This window comes from Numida meleagris, chromosome 5 (genome assembly GCF_002078875.1).
Source record: "Numida meleagris isolate 19003 breed g44 Domestic line chromosome 5, NumMel1.0, whole genome shotgun sequence".
Classification (NCBI taxonomy): domain Eukaryota; kingdom Metazoa; phylum Chordata; class Aves; order Galliformes; family Numididae; genus Numida; species Numida meleagris.
In genome coordinates this window covers 52,519,563-52,537,794 of record NC_034413.1, presented here as the reverse complement: position 1 = coordinate 52,537,794, position 18,232 = coordinate 52,519,563, and the positions used below count along the sequence as shown (strand labels likewise).

Sequence of the window (18,232 nt, the reverse complement as noted above, 5' to 3'; positions counted from 1 at the left end):
TAACAACATCTTTTCTTTTAGTGACAGCCTGAAATTCTCAGTGAATATTTTCATCACCTCTGTAATAGGAATCTTGTATAGTATTACACAAGCATGAGACATCTTGGTTTCAAAAAGTGCTTGTTTTGCTGCAGTATCCAAAAAATGCTTGTTTTTACTTTTGGAATCCCATGAGATCAGTTTGTGCTGTGTGTCTACAGCTGCCAGAAGAGTGAGTAAGTTAGTACGCAGATCTTGGTATGTTTTACATGTAATTTTCATCTAAACCAGATTCTGTTGTCCTGCTTTGCACTTCCTTGTTTTCAGAGATGGGGATAGTGACGAATGGAGACTGTCTGAGCATTAAGCTAGATAAGAATGAAGCGATGCTGTTTGCAACGTAAGAAAACAAGAGCTATAATTCTTGCTAGGTTGTACTAGCTATTAATTCCTGCAAATGAACTTGCTTAGGTAGGAAATACATACATTTAATGAGTTTAGTTGTTGTATAAATGGGCAGAGTGATTTAGTAAATTAAAAATTCTTTTTCACTGATAAGTTTTTAGATTTGTATCACTGGTATCATTTGTACTTTCTCAACACTGATGCTGTTCGGAAGATTTAGTGCTACATACTTCAAGTACTGTTTCTTTGAAATACCATTGAGAAAGCACAGTTGAATGTTGTTAAATAAAAGATAGTTTTAAAAGCTAATCTTACTATCCTAAAACATGATTTTTTTGCAAAGTATACTTATGCATGGTACTAGAAAATATGAGGTGGAAAAAAACATTTTTTGAGAAGCATTTTGAATTTAGCTGTGTCCCAGTTAGGAATGTTTCTAAATGAGCCTTCATAAAAGTACCATTATTTATAAAGTCATTTCCTGTAATTTTGTTACTTGATGTAGAGCAGATTGGTCCCTTAATTTGTAAAAATGGCAGCCAGTTCAATAGAAACCCCTCACTTTGTTTAATTTAATATTACCTTTGCCTTTATGCCATGTGGGTACCACATGAGTGGTAAACCTTTTCATTTGCATTGAGCATGGAAACAAATTTTTTAATGACAAGAGCTAAAAATACATTTTTTTCTTCCATTACTTGCTATCACAGAGCAAGAATTCTCTAAGACAAAACTTTTACTGTGAAGTCAAGCTCCCTCAGTCAATTCTTTATGCTGCGTATGTCTGTATGTTTTAGCCAGCCAAATTGCTTGTAGCTCCTGATGTCTAATACATTTCCCAGTGTGGGACTGCTTTCAATTTACAACTGCTAAACTTTTGATCATTTTGACTAGAAATGATACTGGGCTCACTCCACTTCTCTTACATTTTTAAGCTTTCAACAGCAACAAAAATCTTTTCATTTAAAGAACAGTTCTTCTAAGTGTTCAGCCATCTCTACTGTACCCATTCTTTAGCCTTAAAATGGATCCCCTACTAAAGTAGAAATGGGATTGTGTACAGAACCACTTCTGATCAAATCAGAACAACGTGTTTTAAGGGATTACATGTGAACAAATACTTAAAGTAGATAATGAGCCTTTGTTTTTTAGGTGCCAAGGAATAGCCTTTGCACCTGGCTGTTGAAGCCATTACTACAGTTTGTGAGAAGTTTTATTTTCCTTCTGTTTCTTTGGAAACCTGGGGCTCTCTCCATGTAATGCAGCACCTTCTTTTTGTGCCTTCATTGACTACATATTTTATATGCAACTACCTCATCTGTGTAGTATTTCACAACAAAAGAAGCCCAAGCATCTCCAGAAAGTCATGTAACAAAGAAGACTGGATTTTCTCAGAGAGCTTTAGTGAGGGACAACTAGCCAGAGAGTACAGCTTGAAAATTACTTCGAAGAAACTGTAGCTGCTTGCTTTCTTGCTTTAGCTGACTATTATTTCATTTAGTTTCTCCAGCTGTTTGCTTTAGCCTGCTGTTCTTGTCTTGCTCTTACATTGTAAACTCCTTTAGGACAGGGAGCATCTATACTGTAAGTAAATCAAAGAGCTGCTCTGTAATGGTAGAGCAAATGGTGTTACAGCAATCCAGACTGTAGGATCTACCATCATCAAAGGATTATAAATATGCACATAGGACCTGAGTGAGATATGGTTCTTTCATGCTTCCCCTTATTTTCATGCCTTTTTTATGTTTTCATGCATTATTGCCTCCACCCTCAAATGTCACCTCTTTCCACACAACAATTTTGGCAGTAATCAAAATCACCAGGAAATTAAAATTTTTTTGTTTTCCACAGCCAACCATGAGTCTACATCATCATTTATATCATGTGCATCTCTACATCACCATTTTTTTTTTTCCTGCCAGAAGCTGCTATCTTAAGAAACAAACAAATATTCTGAGAGTCAAAGATGCTTTTGCCTTTCATGAGTTTGGTACAACTGTATTTGTACAACTGATACTTCCCAGCAAGTGACTGATGTCGTTCAAAAAACCTTCAGATACCTAGTTATTCAGAAATAGTTCATAATTACACTTTATCTCTATTGGATTACTTTTTTTAGTCACACACCTGATAAAGGCAAGACTTATATGGAAAATAATCCATCTTATACAAGGAAGAAAATATTTAAAATAATAATGTAAATGGATTCTATTAGAATGATGCATTTCACTGACTGGGCCTGTTTAAATTGTGGGCAGAATTGGTGAATATTAATTAGATTACTACATACAATTTTACAGTTAGTAATTGTAATTTACAATCATTGTAAAGAGGTAAGAAATACAAAACAATCTCAGGCTGAGGTATTTCAGTAATGCTGTTCTGTGCAAGCGTATTTCCAAGGGTGCTGCACATCTGTTGTATCTGGTCCCCTGAAATGCACATCGTGAGACGTGTTGCATTGGTGAATACCAACCGAGTGTTTCCCCTGGCAACAATAAATAGAAGAAAGCTAAGCCCATTCAAATGATTTACCTTTGCAAGCGTGTCGCAGTAACGATGGATGTTGAACACTAAGGGAACTCATTAGAAAGACACTCTGCTGTAAGAAGAAATGAGGCCAATAAAAAATTGTAGATTTCTCTTACTCAGTGTTGCTATTTGAGTAACATACTGCATAATTGTTTGGAATTTGCAAAGGTTACTTGTATAAAATGAGATATTTAATGTTTTTTTTTTCTTATGCAGCATTTAATTTTCTGTACTATGGAAAAAAGTATGCTGTATGTGGAAAGGCAGAAGGAGAAAGAACATGGGAAAAGATAAACCATTATCTACATAAGTTTATCTTTCAAATTTTACTAATAATGTCTCACATATTTAATCAGGTCAAGCATTTGTGTGCTGTAAGCAGTTTGGTGATTCAGACATACACCAACTAAGAGTAAATTCAGATATTTATAACAAAACTGTCATTGTCTGTCCAGCAGTAACTCTGAATGTAGCCATGAGGAGGGGCTGTAATGGCATTCCCAATCATATTGCTGCTGTCTTTGTGAACAAAGCTGTACAAAACAGTTTGTTCCTAAGGATCATTCTGTGGAGCATCACACTCAAACTCTGCAGATGTAATAAAGGATAAGTTCGTGGAATTTGGATAACCTGGCTCATGCAGAAGAGCACTATGTTTGCTAACTGTGGTACGGATGATTTTCTAGAATGCTCTGTAGATCGTTGTCTTGGCAGTTGGTTTTTAGAACATATAAGATGTATGTATTGTTGCTGGCTTTTAAGTCCTCTGAGTCACCTTTTCCTTTGGACTTCACAGCTGGGAATTAATCCACTATAGTTCAGTCATGCTATTTACATTTCAATGCTGTCTCTACATCAGCTATTTCATCTCCCCTCTTCTGTTTCCAGATGTCTGTCTGCAGTTTGTGGTTAACTGTAATCATAACTGATAACTGTGGTTATGAATCTGCAAGGGCTGGACTATGGTTATGTACCTTGCACTGTAGTCTTGGCTAGAGGTATTATTTTGTTGATTGGCTTCTGCTCTTTACCAGTGCAAATATAATTTCTTATTAATACTGTGCTGCTACCTGTATGGTTTTGCTGCACTCATCTGACTTATCTGCAGCTGCTAGTTTCTAGTACAAATAATCTTTGAATACATGCATAAAGCTTCAATATATCTCTTGCTACTACTTCTGCAGAGAACGGAGTCCTCTATGCTAGAATCCACTCCTACATTAATACTGTCAGCTGCATTAGGCAAAGTATCACCAGCAGGTCAAGAGGTCATCTTTTCCCTCTACTCAGCATTAGCAAGGCCACTCCTGGAGTCCTCTGTCCAGTTCTGGGGTCCTAAGTACAAGAGAGACATGGACATACTGCAGCGTCTAGCTAGCATAGGGCCACCAAAATGATCAGAGGGCTGAAGCACTTTTCCTATAAGGAGAGGGTGAGAGAGCTGGGATTGTTCAGCCTGGAGAAGAGGCTCAGATGGGATCTTATCAATGTGTATAAATACCTGAAGGGAGAGTGCAAAGATGATAGACCCAGGCTCTCCTCTGTGGTACCTGGTGCCAGGACAAGTGGCAGTTGGCACAAACTAGAACACAAGAGGCTCCACCTAAACATCAGGAAGCCCTAGATTGCCAAGAGAAGTTGTGGAGTCTCCCTCCAAAACAGCCTGAGCAAGCTCCTGGCCAACCTGCTCTGGGTCCCATCTTGAGCAAAGGTGTAGGACCAGACAACCTCCAGAGGTTCCTTTAAACCTTAACTACTCTGTGACTATCTATGATTTCATTTACTTCATTGCTTAAGACTCTTCTAATGGAGTTTCTCTTGTTTTCAATCCCCTTTGCGGTTTTATTGTTTTCCTTCAAATCCGCACAGTAAAACACCTCAGTTCCTTTGCTCTTCCTATCTTCTGTATTCAGGTAATACAGTATTTCTATATTCAGGATTTCTTTTTTTCTATTCATGCACTAGTTGAGCCACGGAGTTTTTTTTTCTCTCTCTTTTTTTTTTTTTCCTCCAAGATGCTGGCAGATCTTGAACAAGGATGCATTTGCATTTATTTAAAGGCTAAGAAAGAAAAACCAAAGCAGCACCTACATGACCTGGTAGGTCAAGAAAATATGATGCAATTGAACTGCCTCAGGATTTTCATGGAAGCAGTACACGTTTCAGCAGTCTCCTCAAGATCTCCAGCAACAATTTCTCCTCTTCAGGCAAACCTGTTTAATGTTATTGCTTTAACATCTGATGAAACAGTGTTTAGGATGTGTGTAGGTTAATGCAGCCATGCATTTTGTTTGTAATTACAAGTCCATCTCTAGGCAAAGTCAAATGCATTCAGTACAGGCATTTAAAAAGCATGAAATCCAGACTTCTAGAGGAAATCTAGTGTAGTGAATAATGCTTATTTATATCTGCTTAAATAAGGACACTTTAACGCTATATCAGGGCATCTCAATTTCTTAATTACAAAAAGAGGAAGTTTCGTTACAATGATATGTTGATTAAAATATTTCCATTTATATTTTGTTGGTTACATGACTGACTACCAGTCAGTAATGTGTGCCGGTTTAGATAGCAGCAGATTCACACATGTGCCTGCTCACAGAAATTACAATGTGCAGCAACTGCACTCATTCATAGAGTACACTCATCGGTTAAACGCAGCATACTTGTGGAAAAAATATTCCATATCCACTACATTCTTGAGCCTGTAGAATTTTATAATACTTCATTTAATAATGCTTTTTCACCTTTTATCATCAAACCATGGCCATACAAATGTGAAATTGTTTATTTTTAAAATATAATCTAAAGGAAGGATAGGAATGACTCATCTTCTACTGAGCTTGCATTAGTGCAGCCATTGGACAATGAGTTCAATCATCACTGCACAAGTAATTAGAAATATAACAACAATTAAGCATTCTAGTGGAGATCTGCAAGCAACAACAACAAAATAAAGGTTGTACTTAAATATAGCTAGTTTCAGTTCAGCCACAGGATAAGCAACACTTACGTAAATTGTAGTTCAGAACTGGCAACACTATTACTGCAAGCAATAACGTTATTAGTCTGACTGCTATCAAAGGCAATAAGAAGTGCAGGTACCAGTAAAGGACAACTGAAAATAAACCTATTGTTTTGTGTAACATTACAAAAATGGAAAGATTGCATCATCTGAAATTTATTCCTGCTGAAATATGCAAGTTAAAATTAAGATAACTTATCTTTTGTTGCTTCATTTTGTAACTTTAAATCCTTAGTTGCCTTTTGAAATTCTGTATTAAGGTATTTCTGAGATTCATGGATGATCTATTGGCAAGTTGTGCATTCCAGCTGCACCCATAAAGCTACTGCATTGAAAATTGTTGCACCATGGAAAACAAGTCTGGAAATCCACCATGTGACACGGAGTCTGCAAGCATACCACTCATGTACCGCAAGTATAGTGTACTTACCCATCGTGACTGTTTCCTCACTGTACGCAGGTATGTTGAACAGTCCAGCAGTGTTTGGAAAAGTTGTTCTAGCTGGCCTGCAAGGGGCTAGTGAAAAAGGGAATGAAAAGCCATCAGAATCAGAACAAAGCAAGCAGGCAGGCCCAAGGGATTGATTAAAAAAATAAAAAATAGGGATGAACTTTTGTAACAGAGCCCAAGAAAGTCCAGACTGTTGCAGACAAGAAGAGTCATAATCAAGGAAGTTTCTGTGGTTCAAAAATCAACATATGAACTACAGGAGAAATCTGGAGTACCTGTATCTCCAAATTCTTGAGAATACTGAGGAAATGTACAGATTAGTAGTACAGATGTTATTTTTGCTTGAATATAGGTACCTCTTACACAACACAGCAAAGAGCAATGATGTTTCAGAATGTTATGCACAGCTGAAAGGGATGTCTTTGTGAGTTCTAATTTGTGTAAGCTGAAAGCATGTGGGATTAAACACTGGGTTTGAGGCTAGTGGCTGTTCAAGAGGGTCAGCTTGACTGGATGTGTGAGCTGTCTGTATTACTATTTGCTAACATACAATTTATATAATACTATATTACAGAATTTTTTGCAACTGTGGATAGAGAAAATAATGGCTTGTGAAGAAGGCTTTGTATACACTCGTATGTAATAATTCAAGAAAACAGCAGTAATACGAAAAGGAACATTGCTCAGCAAAACTGTCACATCACCTCAGTTTCTTGCTAATGTCATCATGGGCTGAATTCAGAGAAAATGCTGATAATCTACATTCTTTACTGATTTTCTAAATCTAAGTTTGCCTTTCAGTTGCTTTGCTTTTTATGAAGGATTACTTTGAAGTAGTTTACTAAAATGTGGATGCAAGAAAAATGTGTGTGCATAGGACTACAAAGTACAAAATCCAGTAATCAAGAGAAAGGTTTAAGAAAAGCATTGCACTTTGGTCAGAAAGATGGTAACTACTGTTAGGAACTACTGCTTTGTTTAAAAAGAAAAAATAATTAAAAAATTGATGCAGTAATGGAGAAAGGCGGTGCTTAGAAGAATTTAAAATTATTATTATGAACATTACTTACAGGCTATTTCCTACTTAAAAAAAATAGAGAGTTGATGCTGTGGATGGATGGAGTCAGACCTGATTGAAGCTGATGAAAACAGTAGTTTCTCTTTATTTGTATCTCATTAAATTAGAATGATAGAAACTGACAACCCAAACACAGAACTCTAAGCCTCAGCCTGGGGAAGGCAGAGCTGAACTGCATGTTTCTGACTACAAAAACAGGTCTGCTCATTTTATGGGTCTGAACACATTTGAGACATAAAATGAAAAACGCTGTGGAAGCAGCAGAGGGTGTTCATGATGCACTAGCAAAATGCTTACCCTGAGAGCGCTAGGGAAAACTGAGCAGGAGCCCTGGTGATGTGAGGCTGGAAAAAGCACTGGCACATTGAGAAAGGGAAGAGCCTCCCGTTGTTTCTCTGGGCTTTTTCTGCTTTTTTTCGCTCCCTCTTCTCCCCCTTCACTTTTTTTTTTTTTTTTTTGTAAACAGAAGGGTATCAGAGAAATATCCATCTGTATTTCTCCTAATCTAGCAACCAGAAACAACCTGAAAATGTTGTTCTGTCTAAGCCCAAATACAGGTGAAATACAAATACAGAGCTCAAAGATGGGGGGGTTCCACCAGGGAAACACTCCCAGCAGGGGAGAAATGCTTTATAAAGCATTTATTTTGCTCCAGGAGAGACAGAGCACAGGCTGACCTCCACTCTCAGCTAATTGTTTTGGGCAATGCAGAAGACGGAGCCAAGTAAAGTGTTCAGTAAATCTCAGTGAAAGCAACACAATACCAATTATGCATACGTGTGCACTAATTGTATTTCTTGCTCCTCACCATTCCTTTAAGATCTCACTAAATCTCACTCTTGGTTTATAGTTTTTAATCGACCTTCCTCGAGACCCCGGCTCTCTCCCGCGTTGCGGCGCGCTGCGCAGCTTTACGACCTGAGCTAAACTCCCGCCCGCAGACGCGCGGCACTGCGCCTGGGCTCGGCGGGGCGAGGCTCCGTGCTGCCGCTGCCCGGCCCCGCGGGGCTGCCCTTGCCTGCAGCTGCGCTTCGGCGGAGCGCGGTCCCGAAATGGCGGCGTCTGTGTGAGCGGCGGCTCGCCGGCGCTGCGAGTGGGGCGGGGGCTGTCCCGTCTCTGAGGTAACGCCGCGGCAGCCGGCGCCGCCGGGGCTTGTGTTGTCCCCGGTATTCTGAGAAGTCCGCTGCGGCGGGGGAAGGTACACAGACATAACGTTTTTTGAAAGGTAACAGCTGTACGTAATGCTGCACGCGGCCGGAGAGGAGGCGGACTTAGAGTGTCCTTCTAGTTACTTCTCTAAAGCAGTGCATTCCCTTCGGTGCAAATATAAAATAGTTTTTAGTTTTGATATGTAAAAGCTGTTTTTATTTTTTCACTCTCCCAATCTAAATCTGCACTCTAAAATTCCAGTACCACTGTGCAATGAAAACTGAGGATTGGCGTTTTGTTTTGAGGTACCCTGTGAAACAGTTAAGTACAAAACTCTGGTTCCGCGTGGAAATTCCTGTTACTGTGAAAATGCTTAATGCTGGCTAAGTGTCAGGAAATCAGCCGTGGTTACTGAGGTCTTCTTCTTGCCAAAGTAGTGAATTGGTTCTGTCTCAGCCCACAGTCGAATCCTGTGGAAAACTCCAATCTGAAAATACGTTGTATCTCTTTTAGAACCTTTTTGTACCCCCCCCCCCCCAAACTAAAGTTCACTTAATTCCTAATGCATGATTTCAAACAGTTATGCATTTATTTTCCTGACGTGATGTCTTATCATCTAGTGTTTATCCCGGTTGATGCAGATTACTGACACTGTAGCACATAAAGTAAAAATAGAAGCATTCACCCAAGTTCTGTTCCAGAAATAAAAACATGACTTGAACCAAGCAGAGCTCTTTTGCCCCTGGGCTGATACTTTCATATGGTAGTCCTGCTAGAAAGTGAGGTCAGCATAGGATGCTGAAAGCCAGTTCAGACCCTTTTCAAATTGAAGGTCAGTTTAAGTGCAAATGGTTCAGTTTGGAAACAGAAAATAGGAACTTTTTCATTCCCTGTGCTGAGATTTGCTGCATGTGGTGCTCTGTGTTTAAGTACCTGCAGGAAGGTTATCTGCAGCAATACATAGGTGTGTGTTGGAGAGTGAGAATAGCTGTGTGATTCCTTCCTCTGAATTGTTTGCTGCCTGGCTGACGTATGTGCACAGTAAGTTATTTCTCCAGTACCACCCAAAATCTTTGGTTAGAAGAAACATACCTGTATTATTGGCTTTGTGAGTACAGGGATGAGAGATTAAGCTAGCAGTGCAGTGGCTGTTTGGTTGCGTTAAGAGCTGCCAGGACCAATTTTGCAGTGTTTTTGCCAAATGTATTCAGAATAAAAAGTTCACTGGTCAAAGACAATGGTTTTTGTGTGCTAATGGCTGGAGGACAGCAAAGGACTCCTGAGTGCAAACTTTTCCTGAGGAACCAAAACATTCTGTGTTGCAAAAACAGAAGTTACTGTCTTTGCCAGTCTTCTGCCAGAAGAAGTGACGGAGAAGAGAATAATGAACAAAGTGCTTATAAACTGCAGTGCTGTGAGGGTATTCAAAGAAATTTGTGTTCAGGAAGGTGCTCTAAAATACTGAAAGTTCTGGTATTGGCTTATATTCAGCTTAAAAAAAAATTGGCTGGTGATTTTTTTTTTTTCCTTAGCCTAGTTTCAAGATGTCATCTGAACAGCACAGTAATGCATTGTGCGTAGCTGTACCTTAGATTTCCTTAGTTCTTGCAGATTTCCTTTTTCTTCATATCTAGAGATGAATTCCTGTGATCCAATCCAAGGAAACATAAGAGAGCAGAAAGTGAGATGGGGGAAGAGCCTAAGGATTGGAAAGACAAAAGGAGAAAGAGGGGAAAAAGCCTCGTACAAACCCCAAGTATAACTGGCCCAGGTGAGCACTGAACTTTTTACCAACCTATTCTACCACTGAACTTCAGTAATGTAGAGACAGAGAATAAAAAGGCACTTTGGCTTAATTGATCAAGGGAAGAGGAGAATGCTCAGTACCTGCAGGAACAGTCAGCACTTTGTTCAGTAGGAAAGATCTGTCCTGGTTTTCTTCTGTTGTCATTTAATTCCTTTTCCTGAAATTAAACTGAGCTGGACTGTGGGAGAATAAGCAAGCTGCAATGTATTCAGCAATCATCCAGGATGCAAGTTCAGAGTGCGTGTAAAGTCTCATGCATTGCAGTCTAAAATACAGAGCCTTAGTGTTAACAAGAGGAATCAAATATGTGAACTCATTTGCTGTGATGGATTATCACTGTGCTGTTTGATACAGACCTGTAGCTCGTAAAACGGTGAGAGGAGATGGGAGAAGGTAAGGGAGTTGCAGCAGGAGAATCTAGAACACAGAAGGTGCGCAGTGAAGGTGGTGATCGCCGAAGAATTTACGGTGTGCAGCTGGGGAGAGCATCTGTTCCGCTGTTTGGTTAAAGCAGTGGAGTACTCTGCAGGTTGAAATGGAGAAGGAGCAACCATCTAATACTTTAAATCTGTCTTCTACTGGTTCCCTCACAGTTTTCCTGCCTTGCAGACTTCTTTCGCATCTTCACACAGCTCTGTGCTCCTGCTCAGGAGCCTGCCCAAGTAGAACTGGGAAGGGTGACTTATCAGGAGTGACAAGATGTGGCTGATTTTTATGTCAGCAAAAGGAAAACTCACAGTGAACCAGCTGCTGCGTTAAAACAAGCAATGTCTTTAGATTGACTTGCCGCACCAGAAAACTGAAAAACACCTTGAAAAACTGTTGTTTAATTGCAAAAAACTTCTGTGAGGAATTTTCCCCTCTCTGGGGAGGAGAATCTGAAAGATGCACTGTGTGAGGCCATACATGCTTCACTGTGTAAAAACTGGAGAGCTGTGACTAGAATGCCATTACTTTGGAATGAACATCTGATGGTGTGAAGCTGAGCAGTCCCTTCTGAGTGCTTTGCAGCAGGCAGGAAACTCTACTGATACAGCTGAGACTTTGCCTGTGGTGGTGGCACAGGAGGGAGGGCAAGGGAGTGTGAGATTTTTCTTTCTAGGCTGCTGCCCTGTAGGGAACAAGGCATGCGAGCAGCCTACAGCTGGCTGGTACTCCTCCACCCCTCAGCCAGTTGTTGCTTCCTCAGGAACTAACTTTACCTCCCTGTGCGGTGATGGAGTGCTGTTATTGCAAATGTCTCCTATTTTCACTACAGAACTACACATTTGAAAACACCAAATGGTGCTAACTTTACTCTCCTTGTGAAATAGATGAAAATTAAAGGAGTTGAATGCATTTTCTGACAGAGTGTGATACGAATTAATAAACTGGGTACCTTTTAGTAGTGGCACATGTATGAGAAACAAATGTAATAAGAGAAGGACTAAAGCTAGCATATGACCTTTGGCATTTTTCATTGTTCCTCCTCCTGTTACAGATACTTCTTCCTTAGTCTGAAAATGAATAAAAAGTGTAAAGCTTTAGAAAATGTATTGTTGTTTGCCTTCTTATTGTGATGGCATTACGCTTGGTGACAAAGTAACTGAAGTCAATTTGCTTTTTCTTCTTCCTGTGCTGATAGTAATAGTTTGACTCTGGAAAGTGATGGTGCGCTGGTGGTTGTGTTCAGCACACCTGAGATAATGGTATAATTGCTGGTATCAGTCCAGGCAATTATTTGTTGACATTCTGTTTTTTGTCTGAGCATGGGCCTTTCATGCCTAAAAACTTGCCTGCGTTATTTGTTGATTGCATAATTCAATCTTACAGATTCTTGCACTTTATTCCCATTATATCAAGTGTCTCTTACTGTCTATGAAGCTTTATGCATTTCCACCCATTCCTATTTTACTTTCCTTGACTCAGTTTTACGTTTGTTCCCTCTTGCGCTTTGCCTTGTTTACCTATAGTTATTTTTTTTTTGTCCTTCTCCTGTTTGTTGTACAGGCTTCCTAAAGTCATTGCAAGTTGTTATTCACAATTTGCTCTCAAATATAAACATTTTACGTCCTATGGGTAAGAAATGTGCTTTGCCGTATACTTACTTCTATTTTTGCCCTGGTACTTTGGGTTCCCGGAGTAGACTTTTTTGGAAATAATACCTGAGCAGGCAATAAAACAAGCCAGTCCAGCAGAGAGTTTGGAGCGAGGTTTAAGATAGAGAGGTGAATTTCAAGGGAAGGGGCTGTTTGTGTGGAGAAAGCAAATTGAGGCTCTTGGTCCCAGCTGCACAGAGGCACTGAATTGATTTATTCATGCAAAGTTTCAGATATGTCCTTTTCCTTAATGTTGCCCATCTCCTGGCTCCACATACTGGTACTGTTTTCTCGTTGTGAGTTTCAGTCTAAATGTCCAACTTACGTGTTAATGTTTACAAGTCTTGTGTCTCCTATCCCCAGAATTAGGAATGTAGTGTTTAGGTGGAACAGTACAAAGTGTCTGAATAGATGAAGTCATTTTCTGAATGCTGTGCTTATCATTAGTGTGTGCTGCACAGCGGTTCAAGTATTAATAGGAATTCCACAGAACATAATACAGAGTGACTAGAAAATTCTCTTGAGAAGAAAAATTGACAATTTTTTCTTTCATCCTGGCAAGGCTTCTTATTTTAGTTGGTACTTTCTAATTGCTATCAGCAGTATCAAAAGACACAAAGTTATGTTAAAGAAGTTCCAGCCTTTGCCCAGAAATCCGTAGATTTCATTCCAGCTGTGCCATATTCAAAGTTAATTGGATGACCCAGTTTTTATCCTGGAATGCTGCATGAACGTAGAGACTGTATCAGTGCATCTATCAGTTGCTCGGAGAGCACATCTATGATCTTAGGTATGAAAAAGCTGGAGGCCACAGCACTGTGTTGGAAGCACAGTGGCTGCTAATCACTGAAAAGAGAGGTGACGAGGGGAACAGGAATGGAGACCACAGCCATAAGAGCCAGATGTTTCCATTTCAGTTAAATTCTCCCCTTAAGAGATTGATATGAAGATGGTTTGAGGGACAGTGTTCATCATTCTCTACATTGCAATAAAGCACATCCCACTTCTTTCCATGTGCCATCCTGTTTGAAATTAATAACTGAGGAAGTGAAGTATTCAGGAAACTCTCCTAAGTTCCCTTTACAAACTAAATCAGGCTATAAGTTTTGGATTTCTGTTTCATTCATCATGTGCTCGAGACCTCCTCATGTTCTTGTTAATAATTCAGCCTTCAACTATTCCAGGTTTATTGCTCAGCAGGACTGCACCTTTTGCTGGGTCCAGTGTATGGCCAACAGAAACTATGTCAGGTAAAGAATACAAGCTTTAATTTTTCACCTTATTCTCTTTTATTGTTAGTCAGCTTTGAAACAGAACCGTAATGCATGCAACGATGTTCATGTATGTCAACAGCTGTTAGCTTGGGTAGCCAGTTACTTTGAAACAGCTGGAAAAATGCCAAAGATCTCAGGTGTCTTGAAGGCTGTCAAGCTTTTACTCTTTTTGTGTTTTGTTGTTACAGTATCTGCGAACTCAGCAAATCCTGAAGCAAACTGGATTAGGTAAGAAAGAATTTTTAAACTTCATCTCTTATGGCATGTTGGTGAAAAACAAACGTATTATCTTGTTCTGTCTCTCTTCCACAAAATAGATAAGTCCTTGTCTCACTGTGGTAACATGTCATAATTATATTCCAGGTGGGCAGCTACTAGCTATGAATTGTTACTCTGCTTGGAGATAGACTTCTTAACCTTTTTCTTTCCTTTTCTTATTTATTTATTTGTTTATTTCTCAAGTAATAGAATTAAAACTACTGATTTAAGCAAAATAGCTGACTCCCAGGTTCACTGTAACACCAAGTACATAGTAAAGAAACAGTAAATGAGAGCATGCGTTTAAAAATAACATTGATTACTGACTGTGCTATTGCTTCTCAGTGTGGCCTTCATTCGTGACAGCACAATTATATTTGACTCAGATTGCATTAGAAGTATTAATTCCATTCTCTGACATTCCCTGAGAGTAGAACAGCCCTTCTGACTGCTCAGGTAACTTCTCTTTCTCCTCCTGTTCAGAAACTGGTTGCTAGTAGGGACTTCTGAACTGTATGGTGCATGGCATGATGAAATACAGATCTCCCTGGCTGGAAATATTCTTAGTTGTATTTTTGAAAGAACTCTTCAGCCTCATCTTGGAAAGAAACTACAATGTTTAATTTCTACAGACTTTACCTCTTAGCTTTCTTCAAAGAGTGGTTGTTACAAATCATACCTTAAAGGCTGCTAGTCTTGAGTTACGAGTCTGTAGTGCTCATGGTTTTGATGATGGACAGTGCCTACAGTATTGGAAGAGGAATAAGCTTTTACAGCCTTAATGCTATAAGGAAGAAGCATACTGCTTTCATTATAACTCCTGTCTGGTGAATTGACCCATAACACACTTTTTCCTTTGTGTGTTCTTTACAAAATAAAATAAAATTTAAAAATGGTAGCTCACTCATTCACAGAATTCATGGCCACATCAGTGTCAACCTATTTGTGAAAGGAAACCCAAGGATTTCATTATAAAGAGTTTTAAAAGAAAAATCAGTTTACTCAGAATATTAACACTGAATGTAGCACGGGTTCCAATTAAGGATTTTCCTATCTAAGTGTTAAGTTGATGTTCTTGCGTGTCTATTTGCAAGTAAATAGCAGAAAGAGTAGCTCTTTCTAAGACACTGTGATAATGGAGCTAATGACAAAGCAGTTGGCACTGTCACGCTAAGGTGATCTTCACTCTTGCAAGACAAAATATAGTTAGATTGGCACATTTTTGCAGGGGTAGACACTTAACCATGTGTATAGAAGATTGGACTCCTTTTAGCCAGCAGATGCCTCTGTCCTTGACCAAGCTGTCTTTACAAGATATATAAATCTATAGAATGCTCAACAGTCTATACTATATGCTATAATTTCTTCTCCAAAATGCTTTGACCTCTGTAACGGAAACACTAAGTCATGGCTTGAACCAGTGATTGAGCACCTGGTGGGAAGGGAGGGCCAACCCAGGGAAGCTAAGGTGCATGCAGTGCCCCTGAGTGACCGAAAGGGGTGGAGCCAGGATCCACCCCTTCCCAGATCTCACTTAAGGGTTGGCAGTACAGGCAAGTGCACGTCAGTGGAGATCCCTGTGTACCTGAGGCCTTTGAAGGGTGAGCAGATTTTTTTTTCCATTGTTTCTGTGTCCATGGCTGCTGCATTTGGGCATATCCTCACTTGATGTAGCCTAGGACTTTGCTACCCTGCTATCGTTGCTGCACTTTCTGTTGTATTATAGCATTACAGACCTCCAAATGTATAAACGCTTTGAGGGCTAGGTGGAGGATCTTGTGATGTTGCAACCATACCAGCTCAGGTAAAACTGCCCTAAGACCTATGGGTGTCAGATTGCCATAGTACCAAATAAACTCTTCTTGACTCAATTCCAGTTCTGTCAAGGAGGCTGTAGTGAACTTTTAGGTATTCAGTTGCACCTTATCTCACTTCTTTCTTGCCTTTGGACTCATTCAAGTAGAGCCCACTAACTGCAGTCTTGCATCTCCTTGTTCCAGGTGTGCTGTTTCTACCTCTGACCGTCTGGAGATAGAAAATTTTGCTGAACAGTTCCTTAGGAAGACTTGGTGTCACTAACAAACAGCATGCTATAAAGGCCTTGGTAGAGGCCTTGATACACCAAGTATCAATCCAGATTTGAAATTCATACAGAAATGATGTGTGTTGCATGGAAAAATAGTCTGGCTCTTACTTTGTAATAACAATGTAGAGGCATTTCTCTGGCTGTGAAGACTGTGTTATTTTTTTTGTGGATAATAGAAGAAAAGATTTAAAAAATTAGGGGAAATTTTCTTTTTGGCATTGAAATCAGAAACAGAAAGTACTGGTTAAAACTGTTCAGAATAGTGCTGGCTCAGTTTTTTACTGTTTCCTGAGTAAGTGTAGAACTGGATGAGTAATGTTAATCCCAAAGAAGTCTTGTCTTTATATTTCAGTACTACTTGGAAAAAGAAAAATCCCACCCCTTTGTCTTGTAAATATTTCCGTGAGTAAGGTGTATTTTACTAAACTCTGCCAAGTGGAGAGTTTCCTGATTTAGTGTTCTCTGCTATTTCTATCCTTAGCTTAGGCATTGAATAAATGATGGGGGAAGTGAGGAGTAGTTTGCAGTAGTTCAGCTAAATACGATTTGTTCTGCTGTTCTTTAGTGACCAGTGCTGTTGCCAGTTCTTGGCTTTTTCATGATCTCTTTGCTCGTGCTTTTCTCTGTGATGCAGTCTAGCTTGATCAGAAGGATAGAAGGAAACTGCAGTTAATTGGTCCTGAAAGACAGGCAGGGCTAGAGGTTCCAGATTCGCTTTTTTATTCAGCATCTCCCCTACTTTTTTTCCTGGGTAAATGTAGCCAAAATTATCAATTTGGCAGTAAACATTAACACGAAGTAGTAATTAACTTAAGCGGAGAGAAACTGGAAATGAAGAAATAACTTAATCTGATGCAACAATTTCCAGAGAAAGGGTCACCCCTTAGGGTTATCAAGACCTGAGTGTCAGGCCACTGAACACTTTGGTACTCTGACTGGTGGAAGATGATTTGCTTTCAAATGCTCAGCAGCTTACCCCAGATACTGCAGGATCTGTCATCTAATCAAAACATTTGTTTTAAAATTATTTTCAGTAGTTGTTTTCCAGCACAGATTCCCTTTGATTTAGAAGAAGGAAATTACTGGAAAGTTCGCTGTGCCAGCTATTTTTTGCTTTTAAATACATTGGCTTTGAGGACATTAGCCATCAAATGTAGAGATATAGGATGAGAGAACTTGTTTTTTCGTTTCTGATGTCTGGATTTGTCAGTTAAGTAGTCTAGATGCTACCTATGTAATCACTACCTGGTTCCTTCACCTCCAAAATGGGATGATCCTGTCATGTTGGTAGCATGTCTGAACAGCTTGTCACTGACCTGTTACCTGGTTGCAAAACCTCTTCTGAATGGAAAAGAAAAAAAAAAATAAAAAGAATCCCCCTGAATTTCTTCTGTACAAAGTATGTAGTATTTCCGTTGTTAACAGCTTTCCTTTGTGTGTGAGGAATAAACTTAGACTGATTGTATTAAAGAGGAGTAATTAGACCAGGAGTAGTAAAAAATGCAGAATGGGATTGCAGTTTTCTTGTCTCCTTGTACATTTTTCTCCCTATATTTTAAACTTCCTGGAGTGCTGAATGTAGATATTATTGATTTTTATCTCATTTGGAAGAAGAGGGTGTGTTTGGTGCACATGTTGTTGTCTTCCCTTGTTCTCTCATCATTTCTGTCAATAGTTATATGGATGATCATTATGCTTCATGTGCAGCCTGTGAAGTGGATATAAAGACCTGTCAGACTACCTTTTCTAATACATTTTCTTGTGAGGAAACAAACCTAATATAAATGTCAGTTGCATTTTGAGCAACTGTAGCAGATGGAGCTATGGAACACGAATCAAAACATTTCCTGTAATTAAAAAAAGAGGTAAAGAAAAGTACATCTTCAAAAATTACAGAATATTAACAAAAACCATAAACTTAATTTGTAGTGCTTTTGAAAATGTGTTCAGAAATGATTTGTTTTACATTTATAGAAGGAAAATCCCCCATTCCTTTAATTATTGCTGTTATTATTTTTCTTAGCCATTTGAGTCTCGCATTCCTAATCATTAAGTAAAGGAGATGGTCAGTGAATCATCTAAGTCTGGTAAATTGTTTATCGCCAGTGCT

The 18,232-nt window shown here is 39.2% G+C and overlaps 1 protein-coding gene across 13 annotated transcripts in view; it reads left to right on the top strand.

Moving 5' to 3' along the window:
- Nucleotides 8,342-18,232, top strand: part of MYO3B (myosin IIIB) — a 231,995-nt gene continuing 222,104 nt past the window's right edge. For 4 of the 13 annotated variants that reach the window (XR_002439454.1, XR_002439455.1, XM_021399366.1 and 1 more), the window contains exons 1-4: nucleotides 8,414-8,695; nucleotides 10,254-10,390; nucleotides 13,689-13,754; nucleotides 13,967-14,006. Coding sequence is in view for 9 of the 13 variants with exons in the window: in XM_021399366.1 (XP_021255041.1) it covers nucleotides 10,306-10,390; nucleotides 13,689-13,754; nucleotides 13,967-14,006 (191 nt within the window). In the remaining 4 variants the exon portion in view is untranslated. Of the gene's footprint in view, nucleotides 8,696-9,174; nucleotides 9,661-9,925; nucleotides 10,040-10,253; nucleotides 10,391-13,688; nucleotides 13,755-13,966; nucleotides 14,007-15,532; nucleotides 15,638-18,232 lie in introns of those variants that run through there. The other 9 variants (XM_021399368.1, XM_021399372.1, XR_002439456.1 and 6 more) reach the window with 8 other exon arrangements.